At 35.0% G+C, this 21,861-nt stretch overlaps 1 protein-coding gene across 1 annotated transcript in view; it reads left to right on the plus strand.

Moving 5' to 3' along the window:
* large2 (LARGE xylosyl- and glucuronyltransferase 2) overlaps window positions 1-21,861 on the plus strand; it is a 110,480-nt gene that overhangs the window by 73,460 nt on the left and 15,159 nt on the right. Inside the window, 7 exon segments of the mRNA XM_056479049.1 lie at window positions 3,535-3,617; window positions 7,063-7,186; window positions 13,555-13,726; window positions 14,273-14,338; window positions 14,341-14,376; window positions 19,090-19,202; window positions 19,314-19,439. Of these exon segments, the coding sequence (XP_056335024.1) occupies window positions 3,535-3,617; window positions 7,063-7,186; window positions 13,555-13,726; window positions 14,273-14,338; window positions 14,341-14,376; window positions 19,090-19,202; window positions 19,314-19,439 (720 nt within the window).

The following is a 21,861-nucleotide window of genomic DNA, read 5'->3' on the forward strand; positions in this document are numbered from 1 at the left end:
CATAAACAGCATCTCTGAATGTAATATTCTCTAAGTTCAATGCAAAGGGAGACATTGACGTTTACAGAGCTAGCGTAGCAAAGCCTACAGCGAACAAAGTTTGGGGACTACAAAAACATACATCCGGGCTAGTGAGATCACAAATGCTTCAGGTTACGCGCATTCACCTTGCGCAAACACCCTGCGCAGCAAAGCTAAAATGCTGTCCAAACGCTGCTATTTCCACAGAGCCTCTTCTGTTTCTGTATTTGGGCTTCCAATGGATTCGACTCAAAGAGAGAAGTGCTTACAGTTTAATTTTAATTAATGTTCCAGAGAATTATTACAAATATATAGCTAGCATTTGACAAAGGAGAGCTTCCAGAATCTCTCCTAGTTCAGTGCTGGATTCGGGTAAAACTCCTCCAACTGATGAAGCTGAGGATTGTGAGCCACAACCTGTAAGTTTTTGTTCAAATTAATCAACTACATGCACAGTTCCTATCGTTAACGATATGTTGTGGCGAGGACGTAAACAAGCATGTAAACAACAGGAAATGCTGCTTGGTACTGCTAAAAATGTAGCTACAAATTCATATTTATCAGTCAAACTGCTGTAAACACCCACAATCTTCAGCAGCGCTGCAGTGTCTCTCTATGGGGCCATTTTCCCTGCGTTCTACATCTCAAATAACAAACTCGGAAAACATATGTGAGCGTTTTATCTTACTTACACATGCTTATTCTGAATATATGTAAAAATCACTTGTCAGATTTTATTTTAGAGAGCGGGCTAATGCTGCTAACAGCTTCTTTGACTGCACTCAAATTAATTTTTTTTACTTGTTCAAACTACTCATTTAAAATGAGCTGAAACAACACAATTCTTGATATTTCATTGGGATAAGTTAATTTTTTATGTTCAATCCACATAAATTTGTTAAAAGTGTTACATTAACTTAATAGATTTGTGTTGGGACAACATGAATGAATTGTGTTGAGCCCTGTATTTTTTTACAGTGTGGGCTGTTTACACAGCGAAAAAGCGTGTGCTTGTAGGGGCGTGACAGATTTCCTGGTGACGTGGAGCCAAGCTGCGAATCACAGCACATTATGTTAGCTGACCAATCAGAGCCTCTTGAGGGCGGGCCTTTCAGAGGAATTCGGAAATATGCCGTTTTCATGTTAGCAGAGTAGCTGTATATAATCAAAGTAAGATGTATAAAAAATAAGGTGATTTTCTACAAGTGAAGCATGAGCACACACTGCTTTGCATCTTATAAACACAACCAAGCTTTAAAAATACACTGTGGACCACCCCTTTAACCTCCTAGAGCTACGTGGCCACATACAAGGACAGCACATTTTAGCTCTTAAGTGGCTATTTAAAATACTTTGAATGTTTTCTATTTTGTTACAGACATGCAGTGTCATCCTGCAACTGTTTTGCAGCATATGAAATGTCCCAGCCACTATTTTTAACTGCACTGAAAAAAGTTATTCAAAGATGATTCCTTGGATTTACTCAATTTTTTTACGTTAAGTGGTTGTAAACAATTTATTTGGGCTGAATTTAAACAATCAAATTAAGTTAAACATTATTAAATTTAATTTGTTTGTTTAAATTCAACACAAATAAATTGTTTGCAACACTTTTTTCAGTGTGTGCAAAATGGGAAAAAATGCTTTTACTCTCTGATAGTCAAACATGTATGTATGTTATTACTGCATTAAAAAACAGTCAGGAAAAATTGTTTTATGTAAATTCGGACCACGAGTCCAAATATATGGACATAATTTTTCTCTAAAAGTACATCATATTAAAAGATGATGCTTAGGTTTTATTCTAATTAGGTTCCAATAAGCCCAAATAGCAAAGAGAAATTAAAAAATGCATGTAAAAAAACACCTTGGGCCTTAAGAGGTAAAACAAGTAAAAGTGGTTTTTATTGACATTTTAGTATAGTTTTAAACACACTCAAAAGGGACTTTTGCTGCTTGTTCAAACTATGTATTTAAAATAACCTGAATCAACACAATTAGTGAGTTTCTTTGGGGACAAATTAATTGTTTTATGTTTAACCCACTTAATTTTTTTAAAACAATAAAGTTAACTTAATCGATTTGTGTTGGCAACATAAAGGGAATTGTGTGGAACCCAGCATTTTTTTACTGTACAATACTGTATATTGTATAAGAAATGATATATAGAAAATTAAGTACAGAAAAAGTTTAGTATCAGGTTTTTGTGTACTGTTTTGTGTACACAGGCCCAAACAACATATCACTTTGTTGTGACTTTAATTACAGGTCATGACAAATAAGGAGAAGATGAGTGCATTTGCGGTAGAAAAATATATTTATTTTAACTCATTTCACTAAACAAAACATTATTAGCTTCATCCAGACCATGGCCCGACTTAAGAAGTAGGCGATCATCAGATTCCGACCCCCGCCCAACTTGTCCAAGAACAACACGCTGCTTATAACAGAGAGAACTGAACATACACCTGCATTTCCAATCTAGGCGCAATCAGACACAAGCACAAGCCCAAATGCCCACACCCCAACAGAAAATGACCACAAGGGGTTGTCACAGCTTTAAACTATTAAAAAAGGATAATTTTTAACATCCAAAAATTGTTGGAGGAAAGATCAAGGTCTGAAATATCTATATATCAGTTTTCTGTGTTTTGTCATTCATAATTTTTTTCCCGTTTATTTATGCTTTTCAAATGCTACATGGAACCTTACCATTCTTCCAACAACTTTCGATGTTGAAAGTGACTTTAATGAGATATATTGTCTGGACTGGTATTGTAAATTAAGGTACAAAAACCTGGTAATAAATTGCCAGTACTTTTAATGTTATTTTACAGATATATATATATATATATATAAACACAAAAAAAGATACAATCCAAAATGAAGATTGGTTATATTCAGTCACAACAAAATATTAAATTAAGTAGAATTTAAACTCCAATTTCCGAGTGGAAATGTGGTTTTGAAACACAAAGAAGCAGAGAGAAAGAAAAGTATGTGTGAAGTTTGAAACGAAGACAAAATCTGTTGGATAAAATGCCATTTGGTTCAAACTAATTGCAAAATGGCTCTCAAACATAAAGTTAACTCTGTGGAAAGTCCTGGCATCATCGTGCTGACAGATGCTGTTGTTGAAGTTTAATATTCTGTGTTTATTGCAGCAACGTTTGTATAATTTTATGGCTTATGCGTGTGCACACATTTTGGTGGGTCACTTGCATATTAGAAGCTGTTAAATGAATCTGTAGAACAACTAAAAAAGGGCTACATAAAAATAAATGTTCATTTGTCAATCACTTTTTAGTAGCAAAAAAACTGAACTTTAGAATTATTGTAAAGTCTCTTGTACATGACTTATAGTATGGGTGTGAGTCTGAGCAATGTTGCTGGCTGAAGTCCACCAGTGCCACTAATAACAAGAGTTTCTGAATTCTGCATAGAGCACATTTAATAAAGCTTAAATTCCTCAGCAGGCTAAGCTGAAATGTTGGTCTTTCTTTTCACCCATAGTTGCTCCATGTGGCATGTGTGTGTGCGGGTCACAACGCCAGTCGAGACGTGGTCACTCTGGTCAAATCCATCCTGTTCCACAGGTAAGAACCAAAAGCAGGAACATAAATGGTATATAGACCATTTTTTTTTTTTTTTTTTTTTTAAAGATTTATTTTTTGGCCATTTTGCCTTTATTAGATAGGATAGTATTTAGGACAGGAAGCGAAGTTGGAGAGAGAGAGGGGGGTAGGGTAGGGAAATGTCCTCGAGCCGGGATTCGAACTCGCGACGCCCTGATGTGCTACTGCACCATATGTCGACGCGCTAACCACTAGGCTATTGCGCCGACGTATATAGACCATTTTGAGGGATGTAAACAAAAACAATGGTCCCAACGTATTTCCTGCTTTACATCTTTAATTTCTACAGTTACGAGAATTCAAAAAGAGCCACATTTTGATAAATAATGTTATGAAAGCTGTTTAAACATTAAGCTACGATTGAATTGCCTCTTGTTACAGTTATGAAATAGTTTGACAACAAGCTGGAAATGTTCATGGGCCAATGACATGACCATATTGAAAGGTCTATACTGTAGCAAACTGTGTGGTAAAGTATAGAGTGGTAAAGTTTTACATTATTTATTAAAAGTTTAAAATTATAAATGCAGGAATTTAGCTATTTAGTACATTGTTATGTATTTTTGACATGTATTGACTTAAACTATACATTTATATAATTATAAATTCACTAAAAAATGATTTTGCTACTTCTTCAAACTACTTACTGAAAGTCAATCGGACAAAATTCCAAAAAAATTAAAAATAAATACATTTTTTTTGGGGAAACTTAATTGTTTTATGTTCAATCTACTTACATTAGTACTGTAACTTAATGGATTTGTGTTGGGACAATGTGAATGAATTGTGTGGAATCCTTTATTTTTTACAGCAGGGGTTCTCAATCTCAGTCCTGGAGGTCCAGTGTCCTGCAGATTTTAGCTCCAACACCAATCAGACACACCTGGGCTAGCTAATCAAGCTCTTAAGTGAGTCGCACACAGGATGTGCCGCTAAGCGCTGCAACACAGTGCGCACATGACAGTTGAAAGTATCGCACACCAGAGGTGCACATTCGCATGTTAAGTTTTAATGAAAGTATTCAGATGGCACTCTGTTGTGCGGTAGAAATATAAACAGTGTCCTGAGTCGTGGCCGGGCGCCACGGACAGCTGCCGACTTGCACCGATGTGTGTATCAGGGGCATTGCTAGACATAAAGCTCTACTAGGGTACAGCTTCCCATAATAAAAAAAAATAATAACAATAATATAAATAAATAAATAAATATATATATATAGATAAAATATATTATATAAATATAATTATTAGTAAACAACAGTATCATTGTTATTATACAATTGATATTTTAAATAAATAGCAGAAATTAATTCTAAATGTAAGTGGAAAACAATCTAAAGACACAACTGGAGTGATGCTAAGATAATTTAAGAAGTCTTTTGCATGAATATTAATTTAATCAGAATTAAATTCTATAGACAATTCAACAGAATACAAAAAATATATTTTATAGAATTATGTGTTGTGTGTTGTCTTAGACCCAACTCATGGCCAAGAATTAGATATATTAAGTCTTACCATTCTGACTCATCATTCCTCCTTTTTGCTTCATACAAAAATGTATCAGGAGCCATGCTTAGTATAAATAAGATCACCAACATATTATTTAAACGTTGTTTTGACGACTTTCAAAACTCACTGTGTGCCGACACCTCTGTATAAAAGATGGTGTTACGGCAGTTTCACAACGCATGAGCGGTGCGTGAGCAGCGTGGCTATTTTTTCAGCATGCATTTTCACACCCGGGACTTACACCGGGAAAAGAGCAGTACGTTAGCGTCAAGCAGGAGTGGTGTGTGAGGCACGCGGGTATGTTTTTTTTCTTCCCACATGCTCAGTTTACTAGCGTGTGACCCCCTTTATGCTGCGGTCACACGAGCGTTTGAGCATGCATAAAGCTGCGGTCACACTAAAGTTTGATAATGCGAAATGGGGAGGGATTAAACAAGATGACTAGACGTTTAAAAAAGCGAGCAATTGCTCCATGTTTTAAATTTCTGTTCAGAGAACTCTGGTGAACTCTGACCTGCGAAATCGAGGATCAAAACAGGATCTCACTGGACAGAAATTTAAAACATGGAGCAATCGCTCGCTTTTTTTAATGTCTAAATATCTTGTTTAATCCCGCCCCTTTTCTCAGCGCTGTACGACAGAATTTTGCACATACAAAGCCCAGTGTGACCGCAGCTTATTTCTGTCGTATGGCGCTGCCAAAAGGGGCAGGATTTAACAAGATGATTAGACAAAAAAACGAGTGATTGGACCATATTTTTAATTTCTGTCCAGAAAGGTCATGTTTTGATCTTCGATTGGTCTCACACTGTCACGTGATGCAATTTCGCAGGTCAGAGTTCACCAAGCTTGAACTTTGCAATGCAGCAAACTGCAAAACTTGTCGCATGAGCTTACGTTTCCGGTCTGTCCCTATCGCATGCGTATAAATGGAAGTCTATGGGGCGAAAAGTGCAGCTTTCTAGAAACATCCTTGCAGGTGTTTTAAGGCAAGTTGGAGCTAAAATCTGCAGGACACCGGACCTCCAAGACCGAGTTTATAAACCCCTGTTTTACAGTGTATTCCAAATTTAAAACTCTGATTTGCTCATTTTAAGTTAAAAGTTTATTTTAAATGTAAAATATTCAAAATGGTATTTATAATTATAGAATTTCCCCAAAAATCAACAAGTAAAAAATAAATAAATAAACATTATAGTGTGGATAATATTTTTATATGTATTCAGTTTGACCTAAATTGAAATATAAATTACAATGTTTCACATCTGAAATTCAATATTTTGAATTAAGAACTTTCAAAATTCATGTCAAACTCATGTAAAAATTTTACGTTTTAATTCCACCTTTTAGATTTTTAATTCAAATTAAATTAGAAAATTTGCCATACAATTAAAAAATATATACATTTTAGTAAAGAATAAAATAAAAAGTACATATCTAATATCGAGTGGCACGGTGACTCAGTGGTTAGCACTGTCGCGTTGAAGCAAGAAGGTCGCTGGTTCGAGTTCCGGCTTGACCACTTGACATTTCTTTGTGGAGTTTGCATGCTCAGTCCAAAGACATGCACTATAAGTGTATTGGGTAAACAAAATTGGCTGTGGTGTATGAATGTGTGTAAATGAGTGAATATGGGTGTTTCCCAGTACTAGGTTGCAGCTAGATGGGCATCCGCTGTGTAAAACATATGCTAGAATAGTTTGCCCTGCTAAATAAGGGACTAAGCTGAAGGAAAATGAATGAATGAATACCTAAATATTATCCATAATATTTTATATTATTATTTAAACCAAATAAAACTATTCAATATGAAGTAGTGAAACCAAAATAGCAAACTAAAGTGCTGATTTGCTCACATTTCTCACAAAATCTAACACCTGCATCTCTCTTTTCAGGAGAAACCCACTGCACTTTCATTTCATCACAGATACGGTGGCCAATCAGATCCTCAGCACTCTGTTCCAGTCATGGATGGTGCCGTCCGTACAAGTCAGCTTCTATGACGCTGATGAACTCAAAGTAAGCTCCTGCCTAAAAACACCACCCATACCCTTCTTATACAGAGATAATGACAGTGTCTCAGACTCTCACACTGCATCCAAAATCCCCCCATACCCTCATTCACTGTTTCCTGCATTAATCCACCAATATTGTCCACTTAAAGAAGTGAATAAAAACGAATCAGTGCATTGGAGCACTCAGGGAAACAGAAGGGTTGCCATTTTGTTAATACCTCATATGGATTCGATGTTTTTGCTTCTTGATCAGACCTTGTGAGATTTATTTAACACTTAGCGAGTTGTCTATAAGTAATGAAAGCATTTTGAGTTCTATCATGACTACAAACGTTACTTTAAGTAATATTTTATTTTGAAACGTACACTTATAGTATTACACTGTGGTCAAACATGGAAATTTATTCAGTGCGCAAACTCTGACAGTGCATTATGGGTATATTCTAGCTGTTCAGTGTACATGGGCTGCATTCCAGTCCACTTTTAGACATGCAATCGCAAACTTCCCTTCATTTGTTATCCTTAATGCCATTTTGAAAGCGTTCCACTTTATTAAGTAAACAAGGGAAGCTTACATGGACATTCCCTTGATCCCTCAATTTTTGATTCATATGTCCACTTTAGCACTTATATGTCCCAGAATGCAACGCGATTGTGACAGCACAATAATGTAGTTCCCAAGTGCTCAAGTGTTTCGGGCACTCCATGTAAACCCATTCAAATGCTCCACCAGTATTGAACACTTGTGTGATGTAATTAATGACGTACATCTAATGCTGTGTTCACACCAGACGTGGAACACGTGAATAAATCACAGTATTTGCGCGTAAATAGATGCGTGAACATTTTGAGTTTACTCGCTTCATTCGCGTGTGAAATTCACTCATAATAAACACAGATTCCTGTCATGTGCGGGGCTTCTTTCTGCCCGGTGACTTTAGCTTCATTGCTAAATGGCTAACATGGGTTGTATTGAGGGAATAGCTGTGGTTTGTGTGCTTTAGGAAGACTGAAAAACATTTATAATTTCACCACCTTCCGAGTGACCCGAAGGTCCGTTCTGAATGAATGGTAAAAATAAAAAGGGATATCAGAGCTCATTTTCAGCTAAGTTAAGGGAAATGGCAGTAGTTAGCTAACATTTTCTTTCCCTTTTTTTGCAAACACACGTTTTAGATGCCTTTTATCAAAGTCGAGTTAATATACTGATCCTTTCACTATATTAGACTTGTCACGATACTGAACTAAAATAAAAAATGTCAATTTCCCGCTAACATTTAAGGCACTGTTGATAGCTTCCTTAAAACAGCGCTGATTTGCCATTGTGTTCATGTGCTCAACAGAAATGCTTGTGATTGACCGAGAAGGTCATCAGTTCAGTCTCCGCTGTTTACCGAGCATAAACACAGACGAGCCGAGCGATCTGCTTGATGACTCGACTGATCTTCATGGCTGCTTCGCGCTCACGCTCCAGTCTCCGTGTATCTGTGTTTGCACTGGGTGAAGGGCGGTAAACTGAGTGCAAACACAGATACATGGAGACTGGAGCGCGAAGTAGCCGTGAAGATCAGTCGAGTCATCTGCGCTCAGCAGCGCTTCAATGTTAACTTAGCGGGAAATAGACGGTTTTAAAACTTCAGTACCGGGACAACACTATTACAGACAACACGAGGATGTGCTACAGAGGACTGCAGTGTTTTATCGCTCACCGGGTTACATAGACTGAAGCAGGGAAGCGTCCCCACGGTGTTTACCTGCAGCCATAACCTAAAGCCTAGGAGGACACTTGAGCTAATTACTCTTACAGAGATTGTGATGTTGATTGAAATTGCTTTTAATTGCTTAAATTAAACTTACTGAATGATATTAAAGTGATGTTTACACCATTTCTGCATTTTGAAATCTCGGCAACAGCTGGAGGTTTGTATTCCTCAGCATGTCATTGCAATGTTTACAGTTCTGGTCCTATATTTCCGGGTTTCTTCCCACGGCAGCCTCGCTTTAGTTCTTTAAAATTCTACCGGAAGACTCTGGTCGCTATGGCACCCTCCATGCATCAACCAAGAAAAAGGTCTATAGTTTTTGATATACTGTAATCCATTCATAAAACAACTAAATTTGCACATGCTTTGCGTGACTGAAGTAGTTTTAAAACAGAACATTACCTGTCTAACAGAAATACTTCAGCCATGGTGTCGTCCTTCCTCCAGCGTGCAAAAGTTACTCCAATATTGATTCAGAATTTTAATAAGTTTTAATTCAGCATTTGTTTTTACCGCTGTGACTTATGTCCACGCCACGCGTACATGCAAACGGCGGATCTGCGCGAATGGCTGCACAGTTGTACAAATCTGCATTTGTTGACAGACAGTTTGGACTACTTATAAGAATTATGGGAATTATCAGCCTGACAGTTTTTATTGGATGAACATTTTTTAGTCTTATGCCTTACCCAGAATATAAAATACATATAAATACATTTAGATCATTCACTTCAATCATTACTATTGGAATGTGAAGAGACTTTCAACCAGCAAAGCAAAACAATGCTTCTGAAGACAATCACCTACTGCACCTTTAACATGTAAATCACTTGCGCTTGACGCTTCATCCGCTGGTGTAAATGCAGCATAAGAAAACGTGACTGAGGGAAGTTAACAAGTGACGAGCATAAAAAATTGGACAGGAATGCAGCCATAAGTTGTACACTCATTATTTTGGTGCATTGTGGGATTGATTGAGTGAACTTCAGAACGTCCACTATGGTTTCGGACACCACTCCAAAGGGCTACTACCTCAAATAGTGCACTATTTAGGGGTATACAGGGTAATTCCGGATATAGCCTCAGTGTGGGGGCTTGATGGAAGCTCATAAACAATAATAGTTTTGAAACGAGGCAGTCTCCAATGATAAGACATTGATCGCAGTTCTCTCCAAGCTCATTCAGCCACAAACAGCCAGGATGAGAGATGTGACACTCGCGCTTATGGATTGTAATGAGGGGGGCAAAGGTTCCCTCGGGACAGTATGGCATGTCTGTGATAGTGGAAACATTGAGCTTGTTTACACTCCAGCGATCTCTCTGAGAACTCAATGCAGTCGGAAAACACAGAATAATTCATTTCTGCTAGTACATTTAAAGTGACAGTGCAGCTCTTTTTTTTTACAATTTGGCATGTGCGGTTCCTTTGCCGTGGCGATGAATTATTCACCGTCTGTTGGTGAAATTCTTTTTTATGCAGCGCACGCTACGCCGAAAGAGCGAAGTGACAATCAAAGAGCACCTCCTCAGACACACGTGCATATATTGCAGGAGAGCAGCTTCTAGTTTACATTACACTGCATGCTCAAGGACTCTCAGATGAATGCACACACAATAACACTAATACAGTCTTTCTTGTCCCGGTTTTGTGCCCTCGTGCTCCTCCCACACCGAGTTCACCTCTGATTGTCAGCTGTTTGGCTCGGAGCCGTCTCTAATCACGCGGATTTTACATCCTGTGTCTCTGCTGTGCATAGAGACCTCTTTGCTCTCCTGAGTATATGAAAGCTAAGCTGCAGGAAATCCAGTCTTTTTCAATCAACCCCTCTCCGGCAGATTATTATTAAACCTGAGCTCAGGTCATTAAGATTGTATGCTGAAAAGATGAAGCGCACAATAAGAACTGTAGAGGGTTATTTCCATGAATAACCGCGTGGATGATGCTGTAACTGCAGAATTCAAACACAGAGCGCACGGTGGGGATATCCAGTAGGTGATTGTCAACACACGCAGGGTTGTAGGCCTAATAATAATGTCTTTTTGTAGTCAGCTATAACAGTTATACTAGATGCAATACTCTTAAAAATACTGGTTTCCACAGCAATTACACTGCAAAAAAATACTTTTAGACTTTTTGTCTTGTTTCTTGTCCAAATATCTAAAAATTCGCAAATCAAGAAGCATTTTCGAGTCAAGCTTAAAAATTTTGTATTGTTTTAAGAATTAAAATGCCAAAATTAAGTCAGTTTTTTCTTTAAACAAGCAAAATAAACAGCTTTTCCCCCCAAAAGGCATTACCACTAACTCACACATGCACTGACCCATACATGCACACACATGGACTGGACTATGCAATACACATCTAATTATCTAATTATATCTTGTATATATCACTTGTTCAGCCTCAGAACTGTTTGCTCCACCTCACTTTACCCCCCCCCCCTTCTCATGCCCTGTTTTTGCACTACTATTTATCATCTTTCATCTACATAGCACATCTTGTATAAATCTCCTGTTCGACCTCAGAATTGTTTACTCCACCTCACCCTAAACCCCCTCATCCTCTATTTTACTATGACTTGTTTAGTCTGATTTGTATTGAAAGGCTATATTAACATGTTTGCACTGAGTAGTTAGATGCACTTAATCTCATCGGACATGTATATAATGTACATTGTATATGTGTACAGTGACAATACAAGTCATTTTATTCTATTCTATTCAAAAAGAATAGAAGAGTAAGCAAAATAGTCTTATTTTTCATTTTTTTTCATATTAGCCCCTTTAAGCAATTTTTTTTCCGACAGTCTACAGAACAAACCATTGTTATACAATAACTTGCCTAATTACCCTAACCTGCCTAATTAACATAATTAATCTAGTAAACCTTTAAATGTCACTGTAAGCTGTATAGAATGTCTTGAAAATTATCTAGTCAAATATATTTACTGTGATTATGGCAAAGATAAAATAAATCAGTTATTAGAAATGAGTTATTAAAGCTATTATGTTTAGAAATGTGTTGAAAAAAATCTTCTCTCCGTTAAACAGATATTGGGGAAAAATAAACAGGGGGGGCTAAAAATTCTGTCTTCAACTGTATGTATATATATATAATATATTATATATATATATATATATATATATATATAATATATATATATATATATATAATATATATATATAATAGCTTCCCTTGAGACAGTATGGCATGTCTGTGATAGTGGAAACACTGAGCTTGTTTACACTCCAGTGATCTCTCGGAGAACTCAATACAGAGGGAAAACACAGAATAATTCATTTCTGCTATAGTATTTTAAAGTGACAGCTCGTACATTTAAAGTGACATTGCAGCTCTTTTTTTTTACCACTTGGCATGTGCGCAAATGTGCTGGAAAAAAAAAAAACATTAAATAATTTATTTACATTGATAACATTTTTAAGGCACTGTTTTTAAAGTAATGGTTTGTTACATTTACCCTTTCTGATAAACTACAAAAATGTCTTGGTCTTGGAAAATTATATGATTAATATATATATATATATATATATATATATATATATATATATATATATATATATATATATATATATATATATATATATATATATATATATATATATATATATATATATATATATATATATATATATACATACATAAATTTACAAAGTTACAAGGCATGCAGAATTCAGCATTTTTAGTCATTTATGCTGATCCTTGTGAATAGGGAACATTTTCACTGTGTGCAAAACCTTTAAAAAACGTGAAAATAACTGACTAGATTATCCCGCTGAGCTGTAAAAATAATTAGCTCTAATTAAACGTAAAGCTGACACTAACAAATGTGGGCCAGCCCAGTCACCAGAAGTGAACATTATTGAGCATGTCTGGGGTAAGATGGAAGAGGTATTTAAGATGAATTCCGAGAATCTTGATGAACTCTGTGAGTCCTGTAAGAACGCTTTCTTTGCCATTCCAGATGACTTTATTAATAAGTGATTTGAGTCATTGCAGAGATGTGTGGATGCAGTCCTCCAAGCTCATGGGAGTCATACACAATATTAATTCGTTTTCCACTGCAGCATGACTTTATATTCTATACTGTACATCATTTCTGTTAAGTGACAAGACTTTTGTCTAAGCAAAGTCAGACCATACTGTCCTAATTAAATAATTAAAAATCAAAGCATGATCATATTTTATTTTGGTAAAATAAGTGTAATCCAGAGGCCTTTGCCTTTCATATAAGCCACTTCTGATACCAAACGATCAACTAGAAGTCAAGTTATTAATTGTTGTTCCTAAAACTTGGATAACCGACAAGACTTTTGCCTGGTAGTGTACATCTAGGTGGTTGTTTTTTTACAGAATAAAGCCCTTAGTTTTTTACAACACTGCTCCACTTCATGTTGGACTTCATTCAGCAAGGACAACCACCTAAACGTACATTATCCCTTACTTAAAGAAGGTCTGAATTCTCTTTGTAAAAAAATCAATGGGTAAAATGCTTCTAGAGCCAAGGCTAATAAGTGTGTGTGTTTTCTCACACTCATCTCTCTTTTTCTCTCTCTCTCTCTCTCTCTGTGCTTGTTATATGTGCCATAGTCGGAGGTGTCGTGGATACCAAACAAACACTATTCAGGAATTTATGGCCTGATGAAGCTCACACTCACCAAAGCTCTGCCATCCAACCTTTCGAAGGTCATCGTTCTTGATACGGACATCACCTTCGCCACGGACATCGCCGAGCTGTGGGCCATTTTCCGCAAATTCACTGGTAACCAGACACTTCCTAAAAGCAGTCACACACATAGAGTTTAAGTCAAAATTATTCGCCCTCTCTTTTGCTAATATTTCCCAAATTATGTTTAACAGATTCGGAATTTTTCACAGTATTTCTGATAATATTTTTTCTTCTGGAGAAAGTCTTATTTGTTTAATTTTGGAGAATAAAAGCAGTTTTAAATTTTTTAAAACCATTTTAAGGTCAAAGTTATTAGCCCCCAGGGCAATATATTTTTGATTGTCCACAGAACAAACCATCATTATACAATACTTGCCTAATTACCCTAAATTGTCTAATTAACTTAGTTAAACCTTTTAATGTCACTTTAAGCTGAATATAGTATCTTGATACTATCTAGTCAAATATGACAAAGACAAAGTTATTAAAGCTGTTATGTTTAGAAATGTGTTGAAAAAAAATCTTCCTTCCGTTAAACAGAATTGGGGAAAAAATATACAGGGGGGCTAATAATTCTGACTACAATAGTACATAGAGCATCTGATAGATTTAACACTGATGTCGTGATTGTGATTGCAGAGAAACAGGTGATTGGTCTGGTGGAGAATCAGAGCGACTGGTACCTGGGCAATCTGTGGAAAAATCACAACCCTGGCCAGCCCTGGGACGAGGCTTTAACACCGGTGAGGACATGCAGATTGACTGTGATTTACACTGCATACATGATTGTCATTGCCAGTGGAATTACACCGAAAATCAGTTTGATTTGTGATTCGACTAAATAAATTTGAAAAGGGGAAAACAAAAGTAAACAAAAACTAATGCTGACGATACACTGGACAACTTTTTGAGCAATGTTGCCAGGTTATTTTGCAAAGCGATATTGCTTGGTTACATTTCTATGAAGAATGGACAACAATATTTTATCTGTAACCCATTGCCTATTAATTTCCTAATTAGTTACCACGTGTCTCACCTGGTTGCCATAGCAACATTGGTCAAAAAGATGCCCTGGGGTGTAGTTTCTGAAAACCACCGTTAGCCAACTGAGGCCGCAAGTTCTGTCGTTACAAACATACTTTGTTAATTTGACGTTTCCCAAATCCATCGCTTCAACGAATCTGCATCACAAACTTGTATGCTTGCAACTACACCTCTGGAGCTGTAGCAAGAAACATAGTTCCTGGCTGTGTTATTCCCAGTTATCACCCCTATGCCCTATTCCTTTGAACAATCTAACATTTAAACTTGGAATGATTAAAAAAAGCATTAAGGTCATCTCTCTTAGGTGTAATTTGTTTCAAAGTATTTTACAGTTCAGTTTAGCGATCTTAATGTTTACAATTGCGTTCCCTTCGCAGTGCACTTTGAAAACATTGATGCCATTTGGACCACAGTCGTGGCTCATGACGAAAGCGATAGGTGGCCTGCAATTTAAAGGCAGAATTTACATTCAATCTCCAAAGCTTGTGAAAACAAAATATATAGCATACGTTAATGCTTTTAATTTATAGTAGGTTATTTATTTTTATTTATAAGTATCTGTACTGTATATGACATGGGCCTGTTGGTTAGAAGATTTCTGCCAGGGTTTGACTGTCAAATTGTAAAAGTAAATAAACAATATCCTACATAATAATAATAAAATAATAATAATAATAATATTTTTAATATTTTTATATTTTATATTATTATTATTATTGTCATTCCTAATAAATAGTCTTCTATAAATAAGGCCTACAACCATTAGTGATTTATTTGATTTGTATATGAGATTAGAATACCTGTTAGCTAACTGATTTTATATGTCCTACATGTGTCGTTTACATTTCTTTCACTTAATATGGAAAGCGAGTGCATGTTTTTATCGAAACTAATATTGGATTTTTTCTTAAATGCGCTTTTTTATATTTGTTGTCTTGACTTTTTGTCATTAAATTTTTCACAGTGTCTGTAAAAATACTGGGTTCCCCACTACTCCTTCATGTTGCCCCAACACAAATTAATAAAGTTAACTCGATCGTTTAAACAAATTTAGTGGACAGAACATAAATCATTTAAGTTGTCCCCCTAAAAACCTGAGTTGTTTTAACTTATTTTAAATAAGTAGTTTGAACAAGCAGCTAAAGTCATTTTTGAGTGTAAAACTAAGGCTAAAAGGTCACAAAACCTTTGCATTAGCTGAAATAAAATAGAAAATATTCACAATTAAATTAAAAACTAAATGAAACTTGCAAAAGTCAATGAATGGGAATTGAAATAAAATAACAATTAGCTAAATAAAATAAAATCTAACAAAAGCGTTGATGAAACTAACTGAAGCTATAGACTAATATTAACAGAAAATGTACAAACTGTGCCAAAAGAAAACTCAATTAAAAATACAAATCTATAATAATCTTGACATGTACCATCATTTATTTAATAACACTGAATAACTGCTTATGGAGGGCTCTCTAAGGTTGCTTTAATACTCTTAGATGCTAATATAATATTTTTCTATTTAAATATATTTAGAAATGTAATTTATTTATGTGTGTTTGAAAGCATCAATACTCCTTATGCTGATTCAGTCATTAATTATTTATTTATTATTAGCGCTTAATAATTAATATGGTTCTCATAAATTATTAACATTCAGAACAGTTTTACTTCTTAACATGTTTCAAAAATAGATGAGGTTCGAAGTATAGTGTGTATTTAGAATCAAAATCTTTGTAACATCAAAACATGTCTTTTAATATCAGGTTTTTTTAATGCTAAAAAGTACCTCAAAATTGTACTGTAAGTGTTATTAACTTACATTTTTGACCAAAAAAAATATTAAGCATCAAGCCAACCACAACTAGACATGGTTTATGAAGAGCAAATTAGATTAATAGAAGGATTTATCAATGATGCTAATAATATTTTAAAATAATACATTTAAATTCAAATGAGTTAAAAAATGACAAATTACAAAATTTTACTAAATATATTTTTGTGATTTTTTTTTTGTGATATTTAAAATGATATTTTTCTTTAAATCTTTCTCTTGATTTTGTCATGTTTATTAAGATGTTATTTATATTTTTCCACAACATATTAATTGGGGTGTACAAATATGGACTTTGATCTAGATTTTGTTGTAATGTACATGCACAAACATATTATTTTAAAGCACGTTGTGGAAAATATTAATTTAAAAGAGAGATCGGCAAGTGGTGTGCTCATTTATGTTGACCACTGCATACACTTCAAAAAAATTCTCGGTCCCACACAATCAATTTGTGTTGGGACAACTTAAAGGAATTAAGTTAACTCAAAGTTTAAAGTGGATTAAACATAAAAATTAAGTTGTCCTAAAAACCCTTAAGAATTGTGTTGTTTCAGCTCATTTTAAATAAGTAGTTTGATCAAGCAGCAAAAATATGTTTTTGAGTGTATAAGAAAAGGAGAAACAGAAATTATAATTATTATGATTTTATTATTATATAATAGAAGTTTGTTTATTTATTTATTATATTATTATAATTTTAGGATTTGTATTTTTCCTTAAATTTACAAATTGCACATTAAACACATCAAATAAAAACATAGAAAAAAGCCTTTACACTGTAAACTGTGAATAGCTACTTAATGCAAGTAAACCAATTGCCTTAAAAGCAACAAGTTGACTTTACAAAAATAATGTAAGTAAACCCATTGTAACTTGAAAGTGTTAAGTTGACTTAATTTTTATAATTATACAACTTTGTACTCACTTAAAAAAGTAAACTAATCAATATTTTTCAATATTTTATATATATATATATATATTTATATATATATATATATATATATTTATATATATATTTATATATATATATATATATATTTATATATATATATATATATTTTATATATATATATATATATATATATATATATATATATATATATACATACATATATATATATATATATTATATATATATATATATATATGTATATATATGTATGTATGTATATATATATATATATATATATATTATATATATATATATATAATATATATATATATACTGTATATATATATATATATATATATATATATATATATATATATATATATATATATATATATATTCAGCTTTTCTGTATCTAGCAAAATGACAGTAACTAAAATAAATCTGCTCTTCCAGACTTCAGTGTGTCTTCTAAATTCAATACAGTCTATAATTGTAGATTTTAAACACCTAATAAAGCACCAAATAAGTAATATTGTAATAATTACAGTAATTATTTGAAAACAGACTTGCTAAAATAGTCTGACACTGTAAAAAGTAATTAGTTGACTTTAAAAAAGTAGGTACAATTCGCATAATTATAAAAATTTTATTAACTTAACAGTTCCAAGTTACAATGGGTTTACTTACATTATTTTTGTGGAGTCAACTTGTTACTTTTAAGGCAATTCGTTTACTCGCTTTAAGTAACGAATCACTTTTTATAGTGTAGACTTCATGAAATCTACACTGTAAAGAAATCAGGGTTCTACACAATTCATTCACATTGTCCCAACACAAATCTCTTAAGTTAATGTATCTAATTTTAAGTGGATTGAACTTAAAACAATTAAGTTTCCCCCCAAAAATCTCCAGAATTGTTGTTTCAGCTCATTTTAAATAAGTGTAAATAAGTTTTAGCTCATTTTAAATTAGTTTGAAAAAGAAGCATTTTTTGAGTGTAAAGATATCTTAGTTTATTGGGATTATTCAGGAGTAAAGCAAGTTATAAAGCTACCAATTTTAGGCACAATTGACTAATAAACTAATATGAGCCTTAAAGTCTGCATGAGCTGGAAGCTGCAATCGTTTTTTCCCATATTGTGATGCAGTTCCTAGAGACACAGAATATTAAATGAGTAACAGTGGGTGTGGCTTGTTTTTTTCTACTGCGAGCTGATTGGATGTAGTAAAGTAGGCATTTCATTCAGAAAGATCAGGAAAAGGGTGTGGGGAGAGTTATTACAACCTAACAGACACCTCCTCCTCCTCACCAGCTCTGTTTGTTGTCAAAACTGACAGCTGGAGGGGCGTGGTTAAGTGTGTTATCCCCGCCCAATACCTCAGACAAACATAATCTGAGAATTTAACTCAAAACAAACAGTGCATTTTAAGATTTCAATTTCAGATTACAAGGACAAACTATTTTAATGACATGCACAGATTATTGTTCACCACAAACTAGCAATGTGAGCAAACAAAATCAAGATGTTAGATTTTCTTCCATGTGTACTTTAAGAAAAGTTCACACAGACTTGATCACTTCTAAATGTAACACATGATTATGCTGCATGTTATTTGACTAAGAACACAAAGAATAGTGTGTGCACTGGGCTGCATTTGCACAACAGGTGTTTGTTGACTCTGCAGGTGTGATTTTACTGTACCTGGAGAGGCTGCGGCGGATGGGCTGGGAACAGATGTGGAGACTGACAGCAGAGAGAGAGCTGATGAGCATGCTTTCCACATCCCTCGCAGATCAGGTTCATGTCCTTCAGCAACAATACAACACTTTAATTCACAGTTGAAGTACTGCTGAACAATGCATTTTATAATGAAAAATAATTCTTATATTATTGTTTTGTGTTTTGCAGGATATATTCAACGCTTTCATCAAACAGAACCCGGTGCTAGTGCATCAGCTTCCGTGTTTCTGGAACGTTCAGTTATCAGATCACACTCGCTCTGAACAGTGTTACACTGAAGTGTCCGATCTAAAGGTAACAGCATATATAGGAGAATATTTCAACCCACACTCATTCATTTCTGCTCAAAATTGTGTCACTTTGCAGTTTCGAGTTTGCTCTAATATTACACATTTACAGGAACTGTGCGTTCACACTGAAATCGGCCCTGGCGACAACACTGTCTTCCTTCAGCTCCAGCGGCGAGAGCGTCAAAATTTGCTACACTGATCTCGTATTTAAAGGGGCCGTTGCAGCATTTCAGTTACATTCCTGCATAAAACATGCTTTCTAGCGTGAAAATGTTGCGCACTTCTTACCAAACTCATTTAACAATGGAAGATGAAGTTGCATGTGGTGTGAGTTTGCTTTGCTCCACTTAATTATCCAAAGTGTCCATATGTCTGAAATATTCTGAAGCAGCAATACTGTTTTGTACTGTTGCATGAGATTCCTGCGTTTTAAAGATAAATATATATATATATATATATATATATATATATATATATATATATATATATATATATATATATATATATATATATATATATATATAAATATATATATATATATAACATTAATGCACATCAGTAACTCGCTAGTAACTTATTTAATGCATGTTCCTGTAAGAAAACATTGTAAATAATTGAATATCTGGCGACCGCAATAATCAAACCCCTGGGAACAACTGTGGTCGGAACCAAAGTTCACAGGTCTGTGTTCTCTGAACTCCTCTCAAGCGGTGGACTTCTTCACTCTGATTGCTTTTCGCCGAACCGGGTCATAGCTTATTACCATAAAGTTGACTTGATTTCAACTCTCCTAGATGCCCACACCGGCGAAGACGCGTCCAGCTGCTTTTCGCCGCCGGCTCTCATAGAAAATGAATGGCTTCCGGCTACTTTGACGCTCTTGCCGCTTTCGGTGTGAACGTACGATAATAACTACACACAACTCTGCGCCATGACATACGATAAAACGCATCGTTCCAACATTCCAAACAAGATTTTTTGTATTTGAAATGCTTTCTATTATAGTGACATCACAGCAGAACAACAGCATATACTGTTATGACAAAGATCACCACAGGTCAGGGGACTCAAACTCAATTTGGCGGGGGGCCATATCCGTGACTGACAAGAACCGTTTAAACATTTAAGCATAATTTAAAAAAAGTGGAAACCTGTTGTAATTGATACACTCATTCATTCTTTCCTTCTTTTTGTTTCTCGTTGTACACATTTAAGGGGTAGTTTAAATTGCTATGAAAATATTACAGCATATTAAAACTTTTGACGATCAACTTCCTTTGTTTCCTTTTTGCAAACCAGCAGCTCTGCCGTTAGCTTGAACTGTTGTTAGCTGCTGTGCAGCAGGGGGCAGGTGTGTCGCGTGAAGATTGACAGGTCACTGAGCCAGTGGCAGCAAAAAGAGTGCAATAACACAGCCACCGACCAGTAGAGCAAAAATCATGCAGCCATTGGCTAAACTCTCTGTCAGGCAAACTACTGGAAGCAGGAAGTAACTTCTGTAACTGATTGATAGCAATGGCTGTTTCTCAATTCCAAGAACGCAGAGAACAGGCTTGCGTTCTTGTGCAGACCGGTCTTGCCAGGTGTGCTCGGAAGAACGAACTCGGGAGACCACTAAAACAGAGAATGCGTCCTGTGAGGTTGCTGCTAGATCGGATACGTTTGCGGCCGGAAGTTAGCGAGAATTATTTCTATTATTTATTAAGTTACTCATATTTTATTCATGTCTACCCCCACCCCACCCCTATACCCAACCATCACAGTAACATAAAAACAGTAGCTGTACCGAGTATTATTTATGTTATCTATTAAATCACCCAACCCTAAAGCCAACCATCGGTTGTAACACCGTTATACAGTGTCATAAGAAATGCTGCTATATTACTGCGCATATTGCACTTCCGGCCGGCACATATCCGATCTAGTCTTTACCGTCCCGTTCTTTCTGATGGTCACGTGACCTTCACGTGTTTTAAATGAAAAATTATTTAAACATTACAGCATTCATACAATGATTTAGTTTTTTCCCCTTTTCAAAATATATCCTATTCATAAAAACATTATAAATATATATTGCACAATACAAATAAAACTGATTTTAATACAAATTTCAGCAAATAAACACCCATAATGTGTTCATTCCTTTATTAAGATTTTCATACTAATGTTTAAATTCACTGTTTCATTTAGGGAAACTCCTAAGATAAATAAGTTATTTCTCTGAACTTTAATAATAAATCTATATAAAAGGCTGTGCTTCCCACCTCCAGTTGCAATGACTTCTGGGACTTCTCGACTTCAGATTGATGTTGTACCCCAATGTCATGGGATGTTGCACCTTGTTTAGAAATGAAAATCGGGTTGATGTCAGAACCCGTCAGGCCGATGTCAATGTCCAACTTCGGACAGGTGGTTACTTTCTAAAT

This window comes from Danio aesculapii, chromosome 18 (assembly GCF_903798145.1).
Source record: "Danio aesculapii chromosome 18, fDanAes4.1, whole genome shotgun sequence".
Lineage (NCBI taxonomy): Eukaryota > Metazoa > Chordata > Actinopteri > Cypriniformes > Danionidae > Danio > Danio aesculapii.